The sequence below is a fragment of the Ranitomeya imitator genome, chromosome 1, assembly GCF_032444005.1.
Source record: "Ranitomeya imitator isolate aRanImi1 chromosome 1, aRanImi1.pri, whole genome shotgun sequence".
Classification (NCBI taxonomy): Eukaryota; Metazoa; Chordata; class Amphibia; order Anura; family Dendrobatidae; genus Ranitomeya; species Ranitomeya imitator.
The window spans coordinates 772,767,711-772,794,034 of record NC_091282.1 but is presented as its reverse complement, the minus strand read 5'-3'; the positions used below and the strand labels follow the sequence as shown (position 1 = coordinate 772,794,034).

Sequence of the window (26,324 nt, the reverse complement as noted above, 5' to 3'; positions counted from 1 at the left end):
ATAAGGAGAGCCTTGCAGTAATGATAGACTGTGTCTGTAGGCTTTCTTGCAGTAACTGATTGTCAGCTCTTGTGTCCAGTGATATCACAAGCTGTGCAGTAATGGTGACAGACGGGCTCTCGGGGGAAGATCTGCAGCCTGGAGGTGATGGATCAGCTGATGATCGGGTCTCCAATGGGGCGGTTGTGCGGCTGGAGAAGGGTCACATGACTAAGCTGTACGGCCGGCGCTGGCCGATGGTGCTGCTCTTCAGCGCCTACTCGCTCTGTAACTCCTTCCAGTGGCTGCAGTACGGGATCATCAGTAATATCTTCATCGACTACTATGGCGTCAGCAGCCTCGCCATCGACTGGCTGTCCATGACCTACATGCTGACCTACATCCCGCTCATATTCCCGGTGACCTGGCTGCTGGACACTCGAGGCCTGCGGCTCATTGCATTGGTTGGATCAGGACTTAACTGTCTGGGCGCCTGGATAAAGACGGCCAGCGCCCGGCCGGATCTGTATGGTGTCACACTGTTTGGACAGTTAATATGTTCGATGGCTCAAGTCTTCATCCTGGGAATGCCAGCACACATTGCGTCCGTGTGGTTCAGCTCCACCGAAGTCTCCACCGCCTGCTCTCTTGCAGTTTTTGGCAATCAGGTATGTTCTTCAGGGGATGTCGTCCAAAGAATGTAATTCTGTAGCAGGAGGAGATGTGATAGGTTGCCAGACATGGTGGGAGAGAGCAATATGCAGTGCCGCCATGTGACTGCCCCCGGTACGTAGCTTAACTATTTTGTCCACCATGCTGCATCTTCTAATGTCTTTTCATCTCACAAACTCTCTGTTTTACAGCTCGGGGTGGCAGTGGGATTCCTTTTACCCCCAGTCCTGGTTCCCAACATAGAAGATAAAGAGGAGCTGTCACATCACATTAGCATCATGTTCTACGGGACAGCGGTAGCTGCGAGTCTGCTCTTCACCCTGGTAATTTGTGGTGCGCATCATCCAAATCTAAATTACAGGAAAAGAAGATATAAGGCAAAGATGGAGTGTATACTGTGTATAGCACAGGGAGAGTAGATACCGGGCAGGATGGAGGTGTACTGTACAGGGAGAGTAGATACCGGGCAGGATGGAGGTGTACTGTACAGGGAGAGTAGATACCGGGCAGGATGGAGGTGTACTGTACAGGGAGAGTAGATACAGGGCAGGATGGAGGTGTACTGTACAGGAATAGTAGATACAAGGCAGGATGGAGGTGTACTGTACAGGGATAGTAGATACAGGGCAGGATGGAGGTGTACTGTACAGGGAGAGTAGATACAGGGCAGGATGGAGGTGTACTGTACAGGGAGAGTAGATACAGGGCAGGATGGAGGTGTACTGTACAGGGATAGTAGATACAGGGCAGGATGGAGGTGTACTGTACAGGGAGAGTAGATACCGGGCAGGATGGAGGTGTACTGTACAGGGAGAGTAGATACCGGGCAGGATGGAGGTGTACTGTACAGGAATAGTAGATACAGGGCAGGATGGAGGTGTACTGTACAGGGATAGTAGATACATGGCAGGATGGAGGTGTACTGTACAGGGAGAGTAGATACAGGGCAGGATGGAGGTGTACTGTACAGGGAGAGTAGATACAGGGCAGGATGGAGGTGTACTGTACAGGGAGAGTAGATACAGGGCAGGATGGAGGTGTACTGTACAGGGAGAGTAGATACCGGGCAGGATGGAGGTGTACTGTACAGGGAGAGTAGATACCGGGCAGGATGGAGGTGTACTGTACAGGGAGAGTAGATACAGGGCAGGATGGAGGTGTACTGTACAGGGAGAGTAGATACCGGGCAGGATGGAGGTGTACTGTACAGGGAGAGTAGATACCGGGCAGGATGGAGGTGTACTGTACAGGGAGAGTAGATACCGGGCAGGATGGAGGTGTACTGTACAGGGAGAGTAGATACCGGGCAGGATGGAGGTGTACTGTACAGGGAGAGTAGATACAGGGCAGGATGGAGGTGTACTGTACAGGGAGAGTAGATACAGGGCAGGATGGAGGTGTACTGTACAGGGAGAGTAGATACCGGGCAGGATGGAGGTGTACTGTACAGGGAGAGTAGATACAGGGCAGGATGGAGGTGTACTGTACAGGGAGAGTAGATACAGGGCAGGATGGAGGTGTACTGTACAGGGAGAGTAGATACCGGGCAGGATGGAGGTGTACTGTACAGGGAGAGTAGATACAGGGCAGGATGGAGGTGTACTGTACAGGGAGAGTAGATACAGGGCAGGATGGAGGTGTACTGTACAGGGAGAGTAGATACCGGGCAGGATGGAGGTGTACTGTACAGGGAGAGTAGATACCGGGCAGGATGGAGGTGTACTGTACAGGGAGAGTAGATACAGGGCAGGATGGAGGTGTACTGTACAGGGAGAGTAGATACAGGGCAGGATGGAGGTGTACTGTACAGGGAGAGTAGATACCGGGCAGGATGGAGGTGTACTGTACAGGGAGAGTAGATACAGGGCAGGATGGAGGTGTACTGTACAGGGAGAGTAGATACAGGGCAGGATGGAGGTGTACTGTACAGGGAGAGTAGATACAGGGCAGGATGGAGGTGTACTGTACAGGGAGAGTAGATACCGGGCAGGATGGAGGTGTACTGTACAGGGAGAGTAGATACCGGGCAGGATGGAGGTGTACTGTACAGGGAGAGTAGATACCGGGCAGGATGGAGGTGTACTGTACAGGGAGAGTAGATACCGGGCAGGATGGAGGTGTACTGTACAGGAATAGTAGATACAGGGCAGGATGGAGGTGTACTGTACAGGGATAGTAGATACAGGGCAGGATGGAGGTGTACTGTACAGGAATAGTAGATACAGGGCAGGATGATGGTGTACTGTACAGGGATAGTAGATACAGGGCAGGATGGAGGTGTACTGTACAGGGAGAGTAGCTACCGGGCAGGATGGAGGTGTACTGTACAGGAATAGTAGATACAGGGCAGGATGATGGTGTACTGTACAGGGATAGTAGATACAGGGCAGGATGGAGGTGTACTGTACAGGGAGAGTAGATACATGGCAGGATGGAGGTGTACTGTACAGGGATAGTAGATACAGGGCAGGATGGAGGTGTACTGTACAGGGATAGTAGATACATGGCAGGATGGAGGTGTACTGTACAGGGATAGTAGATACAGGGCAGGATGGAGGTGTACTGTACAGGGATAGTAGATACATGGCAGGATGGAGGTGTACTGTACAGGGATAGTAGATACAGGGCAGGATGGAGGTGTACTGTACAGGGATAGTAGATACATGGCAGGATGGAGGTGTACTGTACAGGGATAGTAGATACAGGGCAGGATGGAGGTGTACTGTACAGGGATAGTAGATACATGGCAGGATGGAGGTGTACTGTACAGGGATAGTAGATACAGGGCAGGATGGAGGTGTACTGTACAGGGATAGTAGATACATGGCAGGATGGAGGTGTACTGTACAGGGATAGTAGATACAGGGCAGGATGGAGGTGTACTGTACAGGGATAGTAGATACATGGCAGGATGGAGGTGTACTGTACAGGGATAGTAGATACGGGGCAGGATGGAGGTGTACTGTACATGGAGAGTAGATACGGGGCAGGATGGAGGTGTACTGTACAGGGAGTGTATGCACAGGACAGGATGGATGTGTACTGGTTTAGAGCTGTGTACTGTACAGGGAGAGTAGATAGCGGGCAGGATGGAGGTGTACTGTACAGGGATAGTAGATACCGGGCAGGATAGAGGTGTACTGTACAGGGATAGTAGATACCGGGCAGGATGGAGGTGTACTGGTGTAGAGCTGTGTACTGTACAGGGAGAGTAGATACCCTGCTGGATGGAGGTGTACTGTACAGGGATAGTAGATACAGGACAGGATGGAGGTGTACTGGTGTAGAGCTGTGTACTGTACAGGGAGAGTAGATACCGGGCAGGATGGAGGTGTAGTGTACAGGGAGAGTAGATACCGGGCAGGATGGAGGCGTAGTGTACAGGGAGAGTAGATACCGGGCAGGATGGAGTTGTAGTGTACAGGGTGAGTAGATACCGGGTAGGATGGAGGTGTAGTGTACAGGGAGAGTAGATACCGGGCAGGATGGAGGCGTAGTGTACAGGGAGAGTAGATACCGGGCAGGATGGAGGCGTAGTGTACAGGGAGAGTAGATACCGGGCAGGATGGAGGCGTAGTGTACAGGGCGAGTAGATACCGGGTAGGATGGAGGTGTAGTGTACAGGGAGAGTAGATAGCGGGCAGGATGGAGGTGTAGTGTACAGGGAGAGTAGATACCGGGCAGGATGGAGGTGTAGTGTAGAGCTGTGTGTACAGGACAGGATGGAGGTTGTCACGATTCCCCTGACCGCTGTCACCACTGGGTCAGGATTCACACCGTGACCGTCACCCCTACGTCACGGATCAGGGTGACTTTAGGCCAACAGACGGCTATCACATGTGCAGGGGGGCTTATCTTAGTTATCCCTCCACTGCTAACAATGTGATGAAAAACCACACACAAGGCTATTGACCTCTTAGTTTACAGCAGGGGCTTATTCTAGGTATCCCACTGCTTTTCTATATACCACGAACTGCAGGGATTTATGTATATCCCGCTTACAGTTCCACTTAACACTTGCAGCTCTCTGGCGCCCCCCTTACTCTCAGGTCAGATTAGGTACTGCACCCTGGGTAATTAGTCGCCAGAAAGGCTGCCTGCTATGTACTGGCTATTGGGCACGCTGCAGTGACGCGATAACTACTCCCACACAGGCAGGAACAATAATTATCAAACCCGCAGTTGCTTCAGCATAATCCAACCGTCAGCACACTTTCGCTGCCACCAGCTTCGATTAAACGGGTCCGAAGCTAACCCAACACAACAGTAACAGTAGCGTATTTTCCCTTCAAGAGACTTAGGGTACGGTTTAGAGCGGGAGAACGAACTAATATATAATAGTATATCCCATTCAAAATAACTAGGCAGTGCGTTATTAAAAATAGTTTATAAAGATGTTATACATGAGACAATTGCAAATATGTACAAGGGTAATTATAACATAAAGGGAATAAATGAGAAAAGATAACACTCACATATTAAAAGCATTGCAGGCATCCAGGCTAGTGCAGTTTCCATACATCCCAGTCCATGGGATGTACCAGCTCTTCCAGGACAATAGGACAAAGCAGTCCAGAAGGAGAAATCAGCAAAAAGTGACTCCTCAGAGCCTGCCAGACACTTAAAACATTAAGGCGGTGACATCACAGAAAGGCTGGCTTATCCAGACCCTCCTCTCTCTACATTCTGCATAAACTTTAAACTATTCTCTCTGATTTCTATAACTTCACTACAAAACATGTCAGCGTCCTAAAAAGCTCATCATTCATCTCAGATTAACGTGAGCATTCTAATGAGATCAAATATGTCCTATCTGTGATACATATTTACAGAGAAAACCCTACTTCTTTACCAGATGGAGTTAGAAACTCGTGTTTCATGAGATGTGTAGCTACACCGAGTGGGACTACGAATATATATTTTCGTATTTCTAGCTTAAATCGTTTGCCTAATATCTAACAAAAACTAAACAAAGAATCTTTCATGGATTTTTGGAGCCATTTTTCCTGTTCTAGCTGGACAAGGGCTTACACAGGAAATGCCAGTCGTAAATTCCGTTCGGCCATAAAACTTCCCCCAGTGCAGGGGCAAAGCAGCTCTTGGCTGAATGAAAGGGAAGGGGGGCTTGTTAGCCCACAGCCTTGAGCAAGAGAACTACTTATGATATTTCATACCATATCGTGACACCTCCCCCTTTTGGTGTGCGCTAGGGAGGCAGGACCTGATGGTTCTCCTCCATGCGCACCTCAGCAGGTTCACCCTGGTGGGCCAACCCATCACCATTGCCATGCTCTGGCTCCATGGTGCCTTCGCCTACCCGGTGCCCCAGGTAGTGAACCTCCCTCATGCCCATCTGACACTTTCCCGGCTTGATAGTCAGTCCTGCTTGGTGAATTCGCCTGAGCACCTCCTCGAGATGCTGCAGGTGTTCCTTCCAGGAGGGACTGAAGATGGCAATGTCATCCAAGTACGCCACGGCGTACGTCTCCAGTCCCTGAAGCAGGCGGTTGACCATCCGCTGGAAAGTGGCAGGGGCATTCTTCATGCCGAAGGGCATGACCGTGGACTCGTACAGTCCAAAGGGTGTGATAAAGGCGGACTTCTCCTGCGCCTCAGGGCTCAGGGGAATCTGCCAGTATCCTCGACTCAGATCCATTATTGTCAGGTATTTTGCGCCAGCTAACTTCTCAAGCAGCTCCTCGATGCGCGGCATTGGGTGCGCATCAGAGGCTGTGATGGCGTTGAGCCCCCTGTAGTCCACGCAGAACCGTGTGGTCCGGTCCTTCTTTGGCACGAGGACTACAGGCGATGCCCACGCGCTCTTTGACCGTCGAATCACCCCCAGCTGTAACATCTCATCGATCTCTTGGCGCATAGTCTGCTGCACCTGGTCAGAGATTCGATAGGGTGTTCGCCGTAGTGGGGCGTGATTCCCGGTGTCCACCTCGTGGACGGCTAACTCAGTCCTCCCAGGTCGGTTGGAGAACACGACCCGGAAAGGTTCCAGTGTGGTTTGCAACTGTACCCGCTGGGGTTCAGTTAACGAGGCGCTTACCTCCACATCCTCGATGGACCCATTGGCCTTGGCTTGGGCCAGCATGTCCAGGAGGGTGTCTTCCTCACCGTCTTCGGGCAAGCTGCAGACCGGGAGGACGAAAGGTTCACGTTCGTGATGAGCCTTCATCATGTTGACGTGAAAGGCCTTTCGCCTACCCCGAGCGTGGTCAAGCGTGACCACGTAAGTGACCTGGTTGAGCTGTTGGTGGACGACGTACGGGCCCTCCCAGGCTGCCTGAAGCTTATCCGTTGGTACGGGGACCAGCACCCACACCTTTTGACCCACGTGGTAGGTCCGCTCCCGGGCGTTCTGGTCGTACCAGTGCTTCTGATCAGCCTGAGCCTGCGTCATGTTGTCATGCACCAACTGCGTCAAGGTCTGCATCTTGTCACGGAAGCGCATGACATACTCCACTATGGACACTTCAGAAGGGTTCGGCTCCTCTTCCCAGGATTCTCTTACCAACCCAAGGGGTCCCCGAACTCGCCTGCCATACAGGAGCTCGAAGGGGGAGAACCCCGTCGAGGCCTGCGGAACCTCTCGGTAAGCGAACAGCAGGTGTGGGAGGTACCGCTCCCAGTCGCGCCCTTGAGTCTCAACCAGCATGCGTAGCATCTGTTTGAGGGTACCATTGAAGCGTTCACACAAGCCATTGGTCTGTGGGTGGTACGCACTCGATACCAGGTGCTTCACCTGCATTTTCTTACAGAGAGCCTCCATTAGGCGAGACATAAATTGGGTCCCTTGATCAGTAAGCATTTCCCTGGGAAATCCTACACGTGAAAAGATGGCCAACAGGGCATCCGCCACCTTATCTGCCCTAGTTGACGACAGAGCTACTGCCTCTGGGTACCGGGTAGCATAGTCTACCACAGTAAGGATGTATTGCTTTCCAGAGCTGCTGGGGACGGCCAGCGGGCCCACAATGTCCACCGCGATCCTCTGGAAAGGCTCTTCTATCACTGGCAAAGGGATCAGGGGAGCCTTAAGAGCAGGCCCTGCCTTCCCCACTCTTTGACAGGTGACACAGGAGCGGCAGTAGTTTGACACATCTGTCCCCATCTTAGGCCAATAGAAGTGTTGAGACAGCCGGGCCTTAGTTTTGCTGATCCCCAAGTGTCCAGCTAGCGGGATCTCATGGGCAATCCGCAACAACTCACCCCGGAATTGCTGCGGGACGACCAGCTGTCTTTCCCTCAACCACTCCTTTTGTGATTCTCCGGGTACTGTCTCCCGGTATAACCTTCCTTGTTCCCAGAACACCCTCTCCTTATCAGTCACGGAGGTGGGCGTCTCGGCGAGTTGTCTCAAACTCTCTAGGCTCGCATCTGTGTGCAGAGCGGCCTGAAACTCCTGGCTAGGGGAAGCCAAAAGCGACGTCAGGGTCCCTTCCCCACGGGAACCCTCTTGGACCTGCTCTGGGTCCACCTCTGGTTCAGTCACAGTGGGGACTGAGGAGGGTCCGGAAGGCAGACAGTTATCTGCGTTCCGGGCACTCTGACTGCGGGTGACAGCAGCTACGTAGGCTGTCTCCCCGGGGATTTCTACAGGCCCATCAGCCGGCGCTGCTATGGGCTCTACCTCCCCATCCACCCCCAACACTCCAGGGGCTGTGCTACTTATGGGCCAGTTACCTTCCTCGGTGGCACTGGTCACTTTCATGGCGTCACCTTCCTCACGGTTCCCATGCATCTCCCCATTTCCTGTAGCACCGACACTTGCCCCTGTTAGGGGTTCCTCAGCCGTCTCACTCCGCAGAGCGACGTGGCTGGGCACACCTGTACCTATGGACACATTAACCTTCACAGAAAAATCATTATCAGGTTCAGCTGGCACAGGTACAACATTTTCACCATCAATCCTAGGGAAAAAATCATTAGTAGATGCATCAACACAAGATAAAGCATGGTCAGGTAACACATGCGATTTCCCATCATCATCATCATCAGGGTTAACTTTACCCTCATTAGTAGATTGGGGAGGGGTGTCAGGGACGTAGTATGCATACATCCTCCCCAAATCAGTCCCCAACAAAACATCAGTGGGCAAATTATCAGACAGCCCCACTTCCTTCACCCCGCTCCCAGCACCCCAATCAATAAAAACCCGGGCCATCGGTAAGGGACAGCTGATGCCCCCAATCCCAGTGACAGTTAGGGTTTTCCCCAGAATGATTTCTTCAGGGGCCGCCAGTTCGGGTCGGATGAGGGTTCGTTCAGCCCCGGTGTCCTTGAGGCCTGTAGCAACATGGCCTCCCACAGTGACGGGCTGTACGTTGTCACACACCCTCCCAACCACACCACCCACCAAAAGAACTGCTGCATTAGGCCCTGGGGCCTTGGCTGGGGGGTTCTTCGGCCTGTCTGGACAGAAGGTACGGATATGCCCAGGCCGCTTGCAGGTGTAACACGCGCGAGGTTCGGTGGTAGGTCTGGTGCTGTTGGCCACAGGGCCAGGACCTCGGGTGTGCTGGCTGGCAGGGGCACTGGCGTTGGTTGCAGGCTTACCCCCTCTCCAGCTGGTGGTGACTGGCTTCCGCACTTCCGATCTACGGTTGGCCTCATAGGCATCGGCAATCTGTGCTGCTTTCGTCACGTCTTTGGGTTCTCTGTCCATCACGAACTGTCGCACCTCAGCTGGGCAAAGATGAAAGAACTGGTCTTTGATCATCAGGTCTCGCAGCTGTGCAAAGGTGGTCACTGACAGTCCTTGGGTCCACTGGTCAAAGTGGGTCCCCAGTCCATGCACCACATCACTGTAACTGTCGTGTGGGCCACGTTGGAGGGTCCGGAACTTTCTACGGTACACCTCGGGTGTAAGCTGGTACTTGGCTATCAGGGCCTGCTTGATGGCCTCATAGTCTCCATCTTGTTCTTGAGGGAGGGCAGCAAACGCCTCCAGAGCTTTACCTTTCAGCCCTGGTGTCAGGTATCGGGCCCATTCATCTGTAGGCAGCTGGTACTGCCTGCAGGCTTTCTCAAAGGCCCGCAGAAAAGTGTCCAAATCTCCGTCCTTCTCCATAACAGGAAAGTGATCAGGCCGGGGCTTCGGTGTCTGAGCGCTGCTAGGCTCACGGTTGGTCTGAGACAACCCCTGCATTTGCAGTCGGGCTAACTGCAGCTGGTACTCCCGCTCAGCTTGCCGCTCGGCTCGCTGGGCCTCTCTCTCAGCTCGGGCCTCTCTCTCGGCTCGCTCCTGGTATTGCTGGATCAGCTGCAGACGTCTCTCATGGTCGTCAATGGGGAATTCTTTCAAGGCCGCCTGCAGGTGGGGGTCCAATTCGCCCGGATTGCTAACAGGGCCAGCATTCAGTGGTTGGACCTCTGCTGCAGCACCATGTTCGCTGGTGCTGGCTTCTGCGGCCTCTGAGCTCTGAGATTGGTCTCGAGCGGCTTCCCATTGCACCAGATCTGCGACCAGTTGGGCTTTGTTTTTGCTTGCAAAGTCAATGTGCTGTGTCTTGCATAAGGCAACAAGGGTGTCTCTGGTCTGCTGCTCATAAAAGGTTTCTCCCAGCCCAACCATGGTTGCCAAATAAAAGATAGGATAGAAAAACGAAGAGAAAGGGAAGGGATAATTACCAGTACGCAATTGTCTCACAACTAAAAAGCACTGAGTTCGTTCTCCAAACTTATTTGCGCAGAGTCCTCGCAAGAACTTTCTGCAAGTTTTTAGTGAGAGGAATGATTACTCAAACCAAATCACTAATGCTCTAAGATATCCCACCGCCTTGCCACCAATTGTCACGATTCCCCTGACCGCTGTCACCACTGGGTCAGGATTCACACCGTGACCGTCACCCCTACGTCACGGATCAGGGTGACTTTAGGCCAACAGACGGCTATCACATGTGCAGGGGGGCTTATCTTAGTTATCCCTCCACTGCTAACAATGTGATGAAAAACCACACACAAGGCTATTGACCTCTTAGTTTACAGCAGGGGCTTATTCTAGGTATCCCACTGCTTTTCTATATACCACGAACTGCAGGGATTTATGTATATCCCGCTTACAGTTCCACTTAACACTTGCAGCTCTCTGGCGCCCCCCTTACTCTCAGGTCAGATTAGGTACTGCACCCTGGGTAATTAGTCGCCAGAAAGGCTGCCTGCTATGTACTGGCTATTGGGCACGCTGCAGTGACGCGATAACTACTCCCACACAGGCAGGAACAATAATTATCAAACCCGCAGTTGCTTCAGCATAATCCAACCGTCAGCACACTTTCGCTGCCACCAGCTTCGATTAAACGGGTCCGAAGCTAACCCAACACAACAGTAACAGTAGCGTATTTTCCCTTCAAGAGACTTAGGGTACGGTTTAGAGCGGGAGAACGAACTAATATATAATAGTATATCCCATTCAAAATAACTAGGCAGTGCGTTATTAAAAATAGTTTATAAAGATGTTATACATGAGACAATTGCAAATATGTACAAGGGTAATTATAACATAAAGGGAATAAATGAGAAAAGATAACACTCACATATTAAAAGCATTGCAGGCATCCAGGCTAGTGCAGTTTCCATACATCCCAGTCCATGGGATGTACCAGCTCTTCCAGGACAATAGGACAAAGCAGTCCAGAAGGAGAAATCAGCAAAAAGTGACTCCTCAGAGCCTGCCAGACACTTAAAACATTAAGGCGGTGACATCACAGAAAGGCTGGCTTATCCAGACCCTCCTCTCTCTACATTCTGCATAAACTTTAAACTATTCTCTCTGATTTCTATAACTTCACTACAAAACATGTCAGCGTCCTAAAAAGCTCATCATTCATCTCAGATTAACGTGAGCATTCTAATGAGATCAAATATGTCCTATCTGTGATACATATTTACAGAGAAAACCCTACTTCTTTACCAGATGGAGTTAGAAACTCGTGTTTCATGAGATGTGTAGCTACACCGAGTGGGACTACGAATATATATTTTCGTATTTCTAGCTTAAATCGTTTGCCTAATATCTAACAAAAACTAAACAAAGAATCTTTCATGGATTTTTGGAGCCATTTTTCCTGTTCTAGCTGGACAAGGGCTTACACAGGAAATGCCAGTCGTAAATTCCGTTCGGCCATAAAACTTCCCCCAGTGCAGGGGCAAAGCAGCTCTTGGCTGAATGAAAGGGAAGGGGGGCTTGTTAGCCCACAGCCTTGAGCAAGAGAACTACTTATGATATTTCATACCATATCGTGACAGAGGTGTATAGACTGTGTATAGCACAGGAATAGTAGATACCAGTCAGGATGGAAATGTAGTATAGCGCTGTGTACAGTGCTGGCATAGTAGATACAGGGCAGGATGGAGGTCTACTGTAGAGCTGTATGAACAGTACAAGAATAGTAGATACAGGACAGGATGGCATTGTAGTGTAGGACTGTGTGAAGCACGGGAATAGTAGATAGTGTAGGACTGTGTGTACAGTACAGGACAGGATGGAAGTGTAGTATAGATTGTGTAGCACTGGAATAGTAGATACCTGACAGGATGGAGGTGTAGGTGGTGTACAGTACAAGAATAGTAGATTCTGGGCAGAATGGAGGTGTAGTGTAGAGCTGTGTACTGTACAGGGATAGTAGATACAGGACAAGATGGAGGTGTAGTGTAGAGCTGTGCACAGTACAAGAATGGTAGATACATACAGGACAGGATGGAGGTGTAGTATAGACTGTGTGTAGCACAGAAATAGTAGATACCTGGCAGGATGGAGGTGTAGGTGCTGTACAGCACAAGAATAGTAGATACTGTTCAGAATTGAGGTGTAGTGTAGAGCTGTGTACTGTAAAGGGATAGTAGATACAGGACAAGATGGAGGTGTAGTGTTGAGCTGTGTACTGTACAGGGATAGTAGATACAGGACAAGATGGAGGTGTAGTGTAGAGCTGTGCACAGTACAAGAATGGTAGATACAGGACAGGATGGAGGTGTAGTGTAAAGTTATATACAGCACAGGAATAGTAGGAAACACACAAGATGGAGGTGTAGTGTAGAGCTGTGTATGGTACTGGAATAGTAGATACAGTGCAGGATGGAGGTGTAGTGTAGAGCTGAGTGTACAGAATAAGAATAGGAAATACCGAACAGGATGGAGGTGTAGTGTAGAGCTGTGTTTGGTACGGGAATAATGGATACAGTGCAGGATGGAGGTGTAGTGTAGAGCTATGTGTAGCACAGGAATAGCAGATACAGAAGAGGATGGAGGTGTAGTGTAGAGCTATGTGTAGCACATTAATAGCAGATACAGAAGAGGATGGAGGTGTAGTGTAGAGCTATGTGTAGCACATTAATAGCAGATACAGAAGAGGATGGAGGTGTAGAGCTGTGTGTACAGTACAGGAATAGAAGATACAGGACATGATGGAAATGTGTAAATTGTGTATAGAATAAGGGTGCATGTGAGCACTTGCTTTTTGCATTGGGTGTAGCAATTGTCACCCCCCCCCCCCCACACACACTTTTACTATTGTCTGTTGGTTTCAGTATTTCAGGACCGCCCACCACTGCCCCCCACGTTGGCTCAGGCTGTACAGCATTCTTCTTCTGCGCAGTATTCGTACAAGCTTTCCATTGTGTCTCTCCTGAAGAACCCAAACTTCATTCTACTTGTTTTGTCGTATGGTGAGTCTTTGAGTGGGCACTTCCGGTCATGGCTGTCTTTTTTTGTCTTAAAGTCTTTTTTGGCCCCTGGGTGGCTGTTTACGTCCCTCCGGAGGTGGAGAATCATCAGTGCTTTTTTAATCAGTGGCTCTTTTTTAAATGTTTTTAGGACTTAACACTGGTGCCTTTTACTCTCTTTCCACTCTACTGAACCGCATGGTGATTGAGCACTATCCGGTAAGTGGATTGTGTCGGTTTCGTGCTCCGGTTAGTGTTGCCGCCATTCTCTGATTGCTCTTCTGGCCAGGGAGAAGAGGTGAATGCCGGGCGCATCGGGCTGACAATCACTGTAGCCGGAATGTGTGGAGCCCTGGTTACTGGATTCTGGTTGGACAGAACAAAAACCTACAAGTGAGTGTGAAGAAAATGGGGGATACGTACGTGAGAATGTGGTGTGAGTGTGAAAGAATGAGGGATACGAATATAAGAAATTAATGTGAGAATGGGGGGGGGGAGGTCAGTGTGAAGAGTATGGGGGAGCAAGTGTGAACACTGGGGTTAGTGCTGGTCAGAGGTGTGAGTACTAAGGGAGGGCAAATATAATGAGATGACACTAATGTGAGCTGGACAAAAGCTAAATGTGAATAAGGGGAGGGTTTGGGGGCTGCTCACTCAGGCTCTTTCTTTCAGACAGACCACCCTAGGGGTGTACATCTTCTCACTGGTGGGGATGCTGATTTTTACGTTCACCCTGGACCTTGGCTACCTCTGGCTTGTCTTCATTACAGCGGGATGTTTGGGGTGAGTCTGCATTATGCGCCTCTCATAACGAGTGCTAGTCATGTTTTATCTAAAGTTGGGGTTACTGATACAATTGTGTCCCACCTCCTTCCAGGTTCTTTATGACGGGGTATCTTCCACTTGGCTTTGAGTTTGCAGCAGAATTAACTTATCCAGAATCAGAGGGAACGTCTTCTGGACTCCTGAATGTGTCCGCTCAGGTACTTGTACAAGGGGGAGGAGCCAAAATGTCCCACATTCAGCCAGTCTTGCTTGTATGTCATGTTGTTGGTTATTTTGCGGATTGGAGCAATTGAAGCAATTCCAGGTTTGCATGTTTGTTTTTGTGCCTCTATGATGTTTGTTTTGCCCTGCTTCTTCTAAGTATACTGTGAACCTAGATGTCAGAGATCCCACCGTGCTGCCATCAATTTGTCACGTACCCGCTCTCAGCACGCGATTTGGGGATACACCTGCAAGGATTAATCTCTCCCCTCTCTCAGTCCAGCATTCAACCTCTGTCCTATGCTGTAATGGGAGCATAAATCACACACCGACCCAGGCCACACACCCGCTCATACACACTGCCACCACTCACCGAACACACGGGCAATGAGTCCCGGAAATATTACTACTATTGTCTGCTAATCATAAGTCTCACACAGTTTAAGGCTATGGATTCTTTAGAACATACAAGGTTCAACTAGTTAAAGTTTAATACTTTAATATAAAAGGTACAGTTCTTACAATAAAAATGTTATAAAAATATGGTAATAAAAAGACATACAAATATGGAAAACAGTTATAAAAATAAACAGGAGAAAACTTACAGAAATACCTAACTTTGTAGTCTGCTTTCTGCTCCCTGAGGGGGGTATAAATATAGAATGGAACACATCAGCTTGGCTAGAAGGTGTGAAATGTTTCCCTTTCCTGGTTCCCAGCAAGGCCCCCTGGTGAGATTGGAGACCGTAGACTGCTTGCTCTTGATACCATATGCTGTAACCCCCTGTGAGACCTGCAGTCTCCGGACAGATGTTAAATTATTGCTGGTTACATATATAAACCTATACATATTTCACCACACTAGACATCCACAAAATTGGCAGGATTGTTTACATAAACTAAGGCAAATCAAGTTTTTTTTTTTTTTCCTTCATTAGTGTTGCTTTCCTGGTTGAGGGGGTGGTGAGATGGTTGTAGCAAGATACCAAACCTTGCCCGTATTCGGCCTTTGACTAGGGCTTTTGGCTTCAGAAAGGGAACTTTCTCCCACTGTCAAACCTCTTAGATGCTATAGTTATCAGTAAGTGTGGCATCTAGGGGGTTAAACATCCAGGAACATTGATCTGGTTTCAGTCCACCACGCACAGGACATGGACGTATTATCTGTGGTTACGTGGGAAGGAGCTGGTCACTGTGCTGGGCTCAGCTCGAAGTTAAAGACTGTGTAATATTTAAAGGGATAGAGAGGTTAACCCCTTTCTGCCATTCGACGGAATAGTACGTCTGATGGCAGAATCCCTGCTTTGATGTGGGCTTTGGAGGTGAGCCCGCATCAAAGCCGGGACATGTCGGGAGTTTTGAACAGCTTACATGTGCCCGCAATAGGCGCGGGCGGAATCGCGATCCACCTGCTCTTATTAACTAGGTAAATGTCGCTGTCAAACAGTGGCATGTAACAAGCGCTTACGGCCATCTGGCTGGAAATGCGCGCTCAGGTGACCACCGTCACGTGATCAGGGGGTCATCGGCATGACAACCAGAGGTCTCCTTGAGACCTCTTTGGTTGTTTAGGCCGAATTGTTGTGAGAGCCACCCTGTAGCAATGCTGTAATTCTTATACATAGAGGAGATCTGAGCATCGCCCCTATGTAGCAGAGGTGATCGAGTTATGGCAGCTTCTAGCCTCCCAAGGAGGCTATTGAAACATGCCAAAATTAAACTTATTTTTAATTTTTTTCATATTTTAACTTTTTTTAACTCCTTTTTTTTCGGTTTTTCGTTTTTGTTTTTTGCTACCCTTGTTTCCAGAGCCATAACTTTTTTTTTTTATTTTTCCGTCAATTTGGCCATGTGAGAGCTTATTTTTTTGCGTGACGAGTTGTACTTTTGAACGTCATCATTAGTTTTAGCATGTCGTGTTCTCAAACGGGAAAAAAATTTCAAGTGCGACGATCTTGTGGGAATGCATTTTTTTTGCAATTTCACCGCACTTAGAATTTTTCTCCCAATGATGACGTTCAAAAGTACAACTCGTTCTGCAAAAATTAAGCCCTCACATCGCCATATTGACAGAAAAATAAAAAAGTTTTGGCTCTGGGAAGGAGGGGAGCGAAAAACAAAACACGAAAAGCTCTGGTTGTTAAAGTTAGCTTCAGCTTTATGCCGGGGTCACACTAGCGAGTTTTACGGACGTATGAGAGGCGCAATAACTACGCATTGCACACGGACCAATGATTCTCTATGGGGCAGCTCCTATCTGCCGTATATTTCTGTGCTGTATTTTACGGGCGTAGAAAATCGCAGCATGTAGCGTTTGTCAGCGCATTGCTCAAAAAATCCGCCAATGAAAGTCTATGGGGGCGAGAAAAATACGGATTACACACGGACCAGCAGTGTGACTTTCGAGAAATACGCACCGGTCTTCTATAGAAATGCCGGCAATTCAGTGCGGTGTACAGTAAAATCACACTGACAGGTTAGAATAGATAGAATAAATGTCTACACATAGTATATATAATTTTTTTTTCTACCATGCAATTGTCTAAGGGCCACTTCTGTCTGTCTGTCTGTCTTTCTGTCACGGATATTCATTGGTCGCGGCCTCTGTCTGTCATGGAAATCCAAGTCGCTGATTGGTCGTGGCAAAACGCCCATGACCATTGCCACGACCAATCGGCGACGGGCGCAGTCCGGCGGCAATATGGCCGCCCCTTCCTCCCCGCAGTCAGTGCCCGCTCCGTACTCCCCTCCAGTCAGCCCTCACACAGGATTAATGCCAGCGTTACCGGAGCGCTGTGTAACGCACTCCGGTTATGCAGCTATTAACCCTGTGTAACCAACTTTTTACTATTGATGATGCGTATGCAGCATCAATAGTAAAAAGATCTACTGTTACAAATAATAATTAAAAAAAAACGTTATTCTCACCCTCCGTGTTGTCCTGTCCTCGGCAGTGCAAGCGGCAGGTTCCGGTGCTAAGGATGCTATGCGACAAGGACCTGCCATAACGTCACGGTCATGTGACCGCGACGTCATCACAGGTCCTGCGCTCATTCCAAACCTGGGACCGGAAGCTGCCGCGTGCACGGCACACATGCGACAGGATTACAAGGGGCCCTTCAGAAGGTGAGTATGTTTATTTTTTTTAACCTGTTACATACGTGACTGGCCAATATACTACGTGGCTCTGTGCTGTATACTACGTGGCTCTGTGCTGTATACTACGTGGCTCTGTGCTGTATACTACGTGGCTCTGTGCTGTATACTACGAGGCTCTGTGCTGTATACTACGAGGCTCTGTGCTGTATACTACGTGGCTCTGTGCTGTATACTACGTGGCTCTGTGCTGTATACTACGTGGCTGGGCAATATACTACGTGGCTCTGTGCTGTATACTACGTGTCTGGGCAATATACTATGTGTCTGGGCAATATACTACGTGGCTCTGTGCTGTATACTACGTGGCTCTGTGCTGTATACCATGTGGCTCTGTGCTGTATATTATGTGGCTGGGAAATATATTACGTGGCTGGGCAATATACTACGTGGCTGGGCAATATACTACATCACTGGGCAATATACTACGTGGCTGGGCAATATACTACGTCGACATGCATATTCTAGAATACCCAATGCCTTAGAATCGGGCCACCATCTAGAATAATATATATATGTGTGTGTGTATATATATACATATATACACACAGACACTAGATGGTGGCCCGTTTCTAACGCATCGGGTATTCTAGAATATGTATGTATGTATATAGCAGCCACATAGTATATAGCAGAGGCCACGTAGTATATAGCAAATACTACGTAGTATATAGCAAATACTACTATATAACACAACCCATGCAGTATATAGCAGCCACGCAGTATATAACACAGGCGAGGTAGTATATAACACATGCCACGCAGTATATAACGCAGCCCGCGCACTATATAACGCAGCCCGCGCACTATATAACGCAGCCCACGTACTATATGACGCAGCCCACGCAGTATTTAGCAGTGTACACAGCCCACGGTGTATATAACACTGCCCATGTAGTATATAGCAGCCACGCAGTATATAACACTGCCCACGCAGTATTTAGCAGTGTGGGCATCATATCCCTGCTAAAATAAAAAAGTTATATACCCCCCCCCCTTAGGATCCAGCGAAACTCTGGCGATGCGCGCGCGACTGCCGCCATCTTCCGTTCCCAGGATGCATTGCGAAGTTACCCAGATGACTTAGCGGTCTCGCAAGACCTTTAAGTCTTCTGGGTAATTTCGCAATGCATCTCTGGTAACGGAAGATGGCGGCCGGCGCGAGCGCATCGTCTGATGACGGAAGGTGAGAATAGCAGGTTTTTTGTTTTTTTTATTATTTTTAACATTACTTCTTTTTACTATTGATGCTGCATAGGCAGCATCAATAGTATAAAAGTTGGGGACACACAGGGTTAATAGCAGCGGTAACGGAGTGCGGTACCCGCGGCCCGTTACCACTGGCATTAACACTGTGTGAGCGGTGACCGGAGGGGATTACGGAGCGGGCGCCGGGCACTGACTGCAGGGGAGTAGGGGAGGGACTAATCGGACTGTGCCCGTCGCTGATTGGTCGCGGCAGCCATGACAGGCAGCTGGCGAGACCAATCAGCGACGCGGGATTTCCATTATGGAAGTTGCCACGACAGAAAGACGGAAATACCCCTTAGACAAGACAAATATATATATATATATATATATATATATATATATATTCAGCGACGCGGGATTTCCATTATGGAAGTTGCCACGACAGAAAGACGGAAATACCCCTTAGACAAGACAAATATATAAACTGGGAAAACTTAATAACTCGAGTATAAACCTAGGGTGGGAAATGCAGCAGCTACCGGTAAATGTCAAAAGTAAAAATAGATGCCAATAAAAGTAAAATTAATTGAGACATCAGTAGGTTAAGTGTTTTTGACTATCCATATTGAATCAGGAGCCCCATGTAATGATCCATAAAGTTTGATAGCCCCACACGATGCTCCATATTAAAATATGCCCCATATAATCCTGCATAAAGGTTAATAATGGCCCCATAAGATGCTTCATAGACACATTTGCCCCATATAGTGCTGCACAAATGCTGATTATGGCCCCATAAGATGCTCTATAAAGATATTTGCCCCAATAGTGCTGCACAAACCTTGATTATGGCCCTATAAGATGCTCCATACAGACACTTGCCCCATATACCGTAATGCTCCACAAACGTTAATTATGGCCCCATACAGACACTTGCCCCATATAGTGCTGCACAAATGTTATGGCCCCATACAGTGCTGCACAAACGTTATGGCCCCATATAGTGCTGCACAAACGTTATGGCCCCATAGATCACATACTCACCTCTCCATCGCTCAGGCCCCCGGCACTTTCAATAGTCACCTGCTCCTCGTTCCGGGGCCACTCCGTGTTCAGCACTGACGTTCAGCAGAGGGCGCGCACTAACAACATCACTGCGCCCTCTGACCTGAGCGTCACAGCTGAAGACGGAGCGGCGCCGGAACGAGGAAAGGTGACTATCGCGCAGCGCTCCCCTCCCCGATATACTCACCTGGTCCTGGCGCTGTGCAGGTCCCTGCTTCCCCGACGCCGCAGCTTCATCCTGTACTGAGCGGTCACCATTACCGCTCATTACAGTAATGAATATGCGGCTCCACCTCTATGTATGACTGCTCAGTACAGGAAGAAGCTGCTGCTGCCGGCGCCGGGGAAGCCAGGGACCTGCAGGGACCACGCCTGGAGTAGGTGGGTATTATTAGACAGTCCCCGCTCCCCCTCCCCTGCCAACCCCTGGGTATGACTCGAGTATAAGCCGAGAGGAGGACTTTCAGCCCAAAAAAGTGGGCTGAAAATCTCTGCTTATACTCGAATATATACGGTATATATATTTCATACAGCACTAGATAGCAGAAAAGCCGGTAATTCAATTGCCGGCTTTTCCTATCTCCTACCCAAACCTGACAGGATATAAGACATGGTTTACATACAGTAAACCATTTCATATCCCTTATTTTTTAACATATTCCTCACTAATAAAGTTCCAAGTGTCTGTGTACAAAATTTGGGGGCTATAGCTGTTAAAATAAAGGGTTAAATCACGGCGTGGCTCCCACACCAATTTTCTCCGCCAGAGTGGGAAAGCTAATGACTGAGGGCAGATATTAATAGCCTAGAGAGGTACCATGGTTATATGACCCCCCCCCCTCTGGCTAAAAACATCTGCCCCCAGCCACCCCAGAAGAGGCACATCTGGAAGATGCGCCTATTCTGGCACTTAATAAAATAATAAAAACCAAATCTATAATATAAGGCTGGGAGCGTCACTCTGTCCGAAGCCTTTATAGACTGCGCAAGCGCCGGCGCAGTCTGGACCCCACAGAGTGACGCAGCCCAGGAGATCGCGGTATGCGTAAGCACTGAAAGCACACCGCGATGTCCCGGTCCAGCGCTGCGCGCCGCTCCATCTTCCGGGTCCTCTGCCTGTGACGTTCACAGTTCAGAGGGCGCGATGACGCGCTTAATGTGCGCCGCCCTCTGACTGAACAGTCACAGCCAGAGGACCCGGAACACGGAGCGGTACGCACTGCTGGATCAGGGCCAGGTGACTATAGCAAGAGTCGGGGGCCTGAGCTAGCGGCGACTCCGGCACCTGACCCCCACAGCGCGCCGGTGTCCCCGCCTGCTCAGGCCCCCCAGCACTCGGCGCCCAGCGACGATAGGTGAGTATGTTGTTTATTTTTTTTATATATCGCAGCAGCATACTGGGCATATACTATGGAGCATCTTATGGGGGCCATCAACATTTATGGAGCAGTGTACGGGGCATATACTATGGAGCATCTTATGGGGGCCATAAACCTTTATGGAGCAGTGTACAGGGCATATACTATGGAGCATCTTATGGGGGCCATAAACCTTTATGGAGCAGTGTACTGGGCATATACTATGGAGCATCTTATGGGGGCCATCAACCATCATGGAGCAGCATATGAGGCATATACTATGGAGCATCTTATGGGGGCCATCAACCATAATGGAGCAGCGTATGAGGCATATACTATGGAGCATCTTATGGGGGCCATAAACCCTTATGGAGCAGTGTACTGGGCATATACTATGGAGCATCTTATGGGGGCCATCAACCATAATGCAGCAGCATATGAGGCATATACTATGGAACATCTTATGGGGGCCATCAACCATAATGGAGCAGCATATGAGGCATATACTATGGAGCATCTTATGGGGGCCATCAACCATAATGGAGCAGCATATGAGGCATATACTATGGAGCATCTTATGGGTGCCATAAACCTTTATGGAGCAGTGTACGGGGCATATACTATGGAGCATCTAATGCGGGCCATCAACCTTAATGGAGCAGCATATACTATGGAGAATCTTATGGGGGCCATCAACCATAATGGAGCAGCATATGAGGCATATACTATGGAGCATCTTATGGGGGCCATCAACCATAATGGAGCAGCATACGGGGCATATACTATGGAGCATGTTATGGGGGGCCATCAACCATAATGCAGCAGCATATGAGGCATATACTATGGAGCATCTTATGGGGGCCATCAACCATAATGGAGCAGCATATGAGGCTCTGGATAAGTTGTAAACTTGGGCTGAAAGGTGGCAGATGAGGTTTAACAATGATAAATGTAAGGTTATACACTTGGGAAGAAGGAATCAATATCACCATTACACACTGAACGGGAAACCACTGGGTAAATCTTACAGGGAGAAGGACTTGGGGATCCTAGTTAATGATAAACTTACCTGGAGCAGCTAGTGCCAGGCAGCAGCTGCCAAGGCAAACAGGATCATGGGGTGCATTAAAAGAGGTCTGGATACACATGATGAGAGCATTATACTGCCTCTGTACAAATCCCTAGTTAGACCGCACATGGAGTACTGTGTCCAGTTTTAGGCAACGGTGCTCAGGAGGGATATAATGGAACTAGAAAGAGTACAAAGGAAGGCAACAAAATTAAAAAAGGGGATGGGAGAACTACAATACCCAGATAGATTAGCGAAATTAGGATTATTTAGTCTAGAAAAAAGACGACTGAGGGGCGATCTAATAACCATGTATAAGTATATAAGGGGACAATACAAATATCTCGCTGAGGATCTGTTTATACCAAGGAAGGTGACGGGCACAAGGGGGCATTCTTTGCGTCTGGAGGAGATAAGGTTTTTCCACCAACATAGAAGAGGATTCTTTACTGTTAGGGCACGAGAATCTGGAATTGCTTGCCTGAGGAGGTGGTGATGGCGAACTCGGTCGAGGGGTTCAAGAGAGGCCTGGATGTCTTCCTGGAGCAGAACAATATTGTATCATACAATTATTAGGTTCTGTAGAAGGACGTAGATCTGGGGATTTATTATGATGGAATATAGGCTGAACTGGATGGACAAAAATCTTTTTTCGGCCTCACTAACTGTTACTATGTATATACTATGGAGCATCTTATGGGGACCATCAACCATAATGGAGCAGCATACGAGGCATATACTATGAAGCATCTTATGGGGGCCATCAACCATAATGGAGGGGCATATACTATGGAGCATCTTATGGGGGCCATCAACCATAATGGAGCAGCATATGAGGCATATACTATGGAGCATCTTATGGGCCCATCAACCTTTATGGAGCAGCGTATGGGGCATATGGATGGGAGCAGCAAATTACAGAACGGTGGTGCAGGATGGGAGCAGCACATGTCAGAATGGGGGCGCAGGATGGGAGCAGCACATGACAGAATGGAGGCGCAGGATGGGTGCAGCACATGACAGAATGGGGGCGCAGGATGGGAGCAGCAAATGACAGAATGGAGGCGCAGGATGGGTGCAGCACATGACAGGATGGGGGCGCAGGATGGAGCAGCTCATGACAGGATGGGGACGCAGGATGGAGCAGCACATACCAGGATGGAGACCATATACCAATATAAATGCTCGCCACCCGGGCGTAGAACGGGTTCAATAGCTAGTATATATATGTGTGTATGTATGTATGTATGTATGTGTGTATGTATGTATATATATATATATATATATATATATATATATATATATATATATATATATATATATATATATATATACGGCTCTGCATTATAAACTTCTGTGAAGCCCTAGGTGGGTCAAAGTGCTCGCCACACATCTAGATAAGTTCCTTAGGGGGTCTACTTTCCAAAATGGTGTCACTTGTGGGGGGTTTCAATGTTTAGGCACATCAGTGGCTCTCCAAACGCAACATGGCGTCCCATCTCAATTCCTGTCAATTTTGCATTGAAAAGTCAAACGACGCTCTTTCCGTTCCGAGCTCTCCCATGCTCCCAAACAGTGGTTTACCCCCACATATGGGGTATCAGCGTACTCAGGACAAATTGTACAACATCTTTTGGGGTCCATTTTCTCCTGTTACCCTTGGTAAAATAAAACAAATTGGAGCTGAAATAAACTTTTTGTGAAAAAAAGTTAAATGTTCATTTTTATTTAACACTAGATGGTGTCCCGATTCTAACGCATCGGGTATTCTGGAATATGCATGTCCACGTAGTATATTGCCCAGACAAGTATGTAACGGGTTAAAAAAAACATACTCACCATCTGAGGGCCCCTTGTAGTCCTGTCGCCTGTGTGCGGTGCACGCCGCAGCTTCCGGTCCCAGGGTTGGATGAGCGCAGGACCTGTGATGACGTCACGGTCACATGACCGTGACGTCATGGAAGGTCCTTCTCGCATACCATCCTTGGCCCTAGAACCTGACGCTTGCACTGCCGAGGAGAGGACGCGACGGCGGAGGGTGAGAATAACTTTTTTTTTTTAATTATTATTTGTAACATTAGATCTTTTTACTATTGATGCCGCATACGCATCATCAATAGTAAAAAGTTGGTCACACAGGGTTAATAGCTGCGTTAATGGAGTGTGTTACACCGCGGTCCATTAACGCTGGCATTAACCCTGTGTGAGGGCTGACTGGATGACTGGAGGGGAGTACGGAGCGGGCACTGACTGCGGGGAGGAAGGAGCGGCCATTTTTCCGCCGGACTGTGCAGGTCGCTGATTGGTCGCGGCAAATCAGCCACGACCAATCAGCTACTTGGATTTCCATAACAGACAGAGGCCGCGACCAATGAATATCCGTGACAGAAAGACAGACGGAAGTGACCCTTAGACAAATATAAATATATATATATATATTTATTTTTTTTTCATGAATATTTGAACCCATGGATCCATTGTATGTCCGTTTTGCAAGCCGGCGAGAAAATCTCGCTGTACGGATGCCATACGGAGGATGGCATGCGTAAAATACGCTGCCACACCCTGCCTACGGATAACATATGGAACACTATTTTGGAAACATTTCTGCGTATTGCGTATGTAAAATATGGACCGTATTTCCCTATGCTGAGTGTGACTCCGGCCTTATACTGAGGGTGTAGAACAGTGTTTCCCAAACTCCAGTACTCTGTCCCCTGCTTGTCATGTTTTTAGGATTTCTATAGTGTTGTCAGGTGAGAGCATTCCTGATTTCTTGATAACTAGATGGTGGCCCGATTCTAACGAATCGGGTATTCTAGAATATGTATGTCCTCGTAGTATATTGCCCAGCCATGTAGTCTATTGCCCAGCGACGTAGTATATTGCCCAGTCACGTAGTATATTGCCCAGTCACGTAGTGTATTGCACAGGCCACGTAGTATATTGCACAGGCCACGTAGTATATTGCCCATTGATAATACTTTCATCACCTTTCCAACACTAAAGAAATCCTGAGAACATGACCTGTGGGGGCCATGAGTTTGGGAAACACTGGTGTAGAGGGAGAGCAGTGTGGTGTAGGTTTGCCTCACAGGCTCTGCACAATATGCACCATGAACCCAGTGTAATTCCAGCAGAGCAAGAGTTGAAGATTAGACATATCTGACATTCCCCGAAGTTGCTCAACAATCGGCCTCTGTGAACTTTATCCCATGCAGCTGATCTGAGCAGCTCCACCCTATCCCTGAAGCCAGTGTTGCGATAATCTGCAGACACAGCAGGAGGTGGAGGAGCGAGCCATGCTCTGGAAAGATTAGTGGCGTAATAATCTGCAGGATATCACTCTGTATCTGTCAGCAGTGCTGTTCTGCAGCCCTGGAGGCTTATGGTGTAGTAATCTGCAGTGGAGCGATGCTCTGCTGAGGATGTGCGGAGCTGCTCCTGTCCTACCCATGTGTCCCTGTACTGATCACTGGTCAATACTGTGAGGTCGTGACATGTTGCAGTCAGAGGACAGAATGTCACATGACTAATGCCGGGCTCCGCCCACCGCGCAGCGAATTGCTGAGATCGGACTGCTTAACTCTGTGTGTGCCGGGCAGATGTGGCGCCCTGGTTAATGCGTCTCCTCTCCGCAGGTGTTCGGACTTGTCTTCACCACGGCCCAGGGTCGGATACTGGATAAGTTTGGGGTGAAGCTGGGTAACGTTTTCCTCTGCTGTTTCCTGCTGGTGGGAGCAATTATTACTGGTATGTATTCATGGCTGATGAGAGAGAGCAATAGCAGCTGTGTTGTCTTGGGGAGGTGTAGGGAAATGTGTTCTGTGTCCTTCAATATGGGGAAAGTCTCAGCACATATCGGCCTGACAGGATCCAGAGGTTGGGAAACTTCTGTAGTAAGACTGTGTGCACACTGTGTCTTCTAGATGCTGGTGATGGGTCCCAGAAGTAGCCATCTCTTCAACATACTGTGCCCATGACTTCTGCTTCTTCTTCTTTGCAGCCTTCATTAAGTCTGACCTCCGCAGGCAGAGGGCAAATCTGGAGGCACCACACGCGGTAAGTAGATCACAATTTGTCCGTGTGCCAATGCCCCTCTTCTAATCCTTATCCTAGTGATATTGTACAATGGGTGTCCCTTCCACACCCCGCAGGCGGCGTCTCGCCTGTCT

The 26,324-nt window shown here is 48.8% G+C and overlaps 1 protein-coding gene across 3 annotated transcripts in view; it reads left to right on the top strand.

Annotated features, from left to right (window-relative positions):
• FLVCR2 (FLVCR choline and putative heme transporter 2) overlaps positions 1-26,324 on the top strand; it is a 29,105-nt gene that overhangs the window by 1,941 nt on the left and 840 nt on the right. For 2 of the 3 annotated variants that reach the window (XM_069736178.1, XM_069736187.1), the window contains exons 2-10: positions 80-647; positions 843-984; positions 13,189-13,326; positions 13,475-13,542; positions 13,613-13,716; positions 13,996-14,106; positions 14,201-14,306; positions 25,791-25,902; positions 26,156-26,211. In XM_069736178.1, coding sequence (XP_069592279.1) covers positions 102-647; positions 843-984; positions 13,189-13,326; positions 13,475-13,542; positions 13,613-13,716; positions 13,996-14,106; positions 14,201-14,306; positions 25,791-25,902; positions 26,156-26,211 — 1,383 coding nt within the window. In that variant the 5' untranslated portion in view covers positions 80-101. Of the gene's footprint in view, positions 1-79; positions 648-842; positions 985-13,188; positions 13,327-13,474; positions 13,543-13,612; positions 13,717-13,995; positions 14,107-14,200; positions 14,307-25,790; positions 25,903-26,078; positions 26,213-26,324 lie in introns of those variants that run through there. The other variant, XM_069736191.1, reaches the window with a different exon arrangement.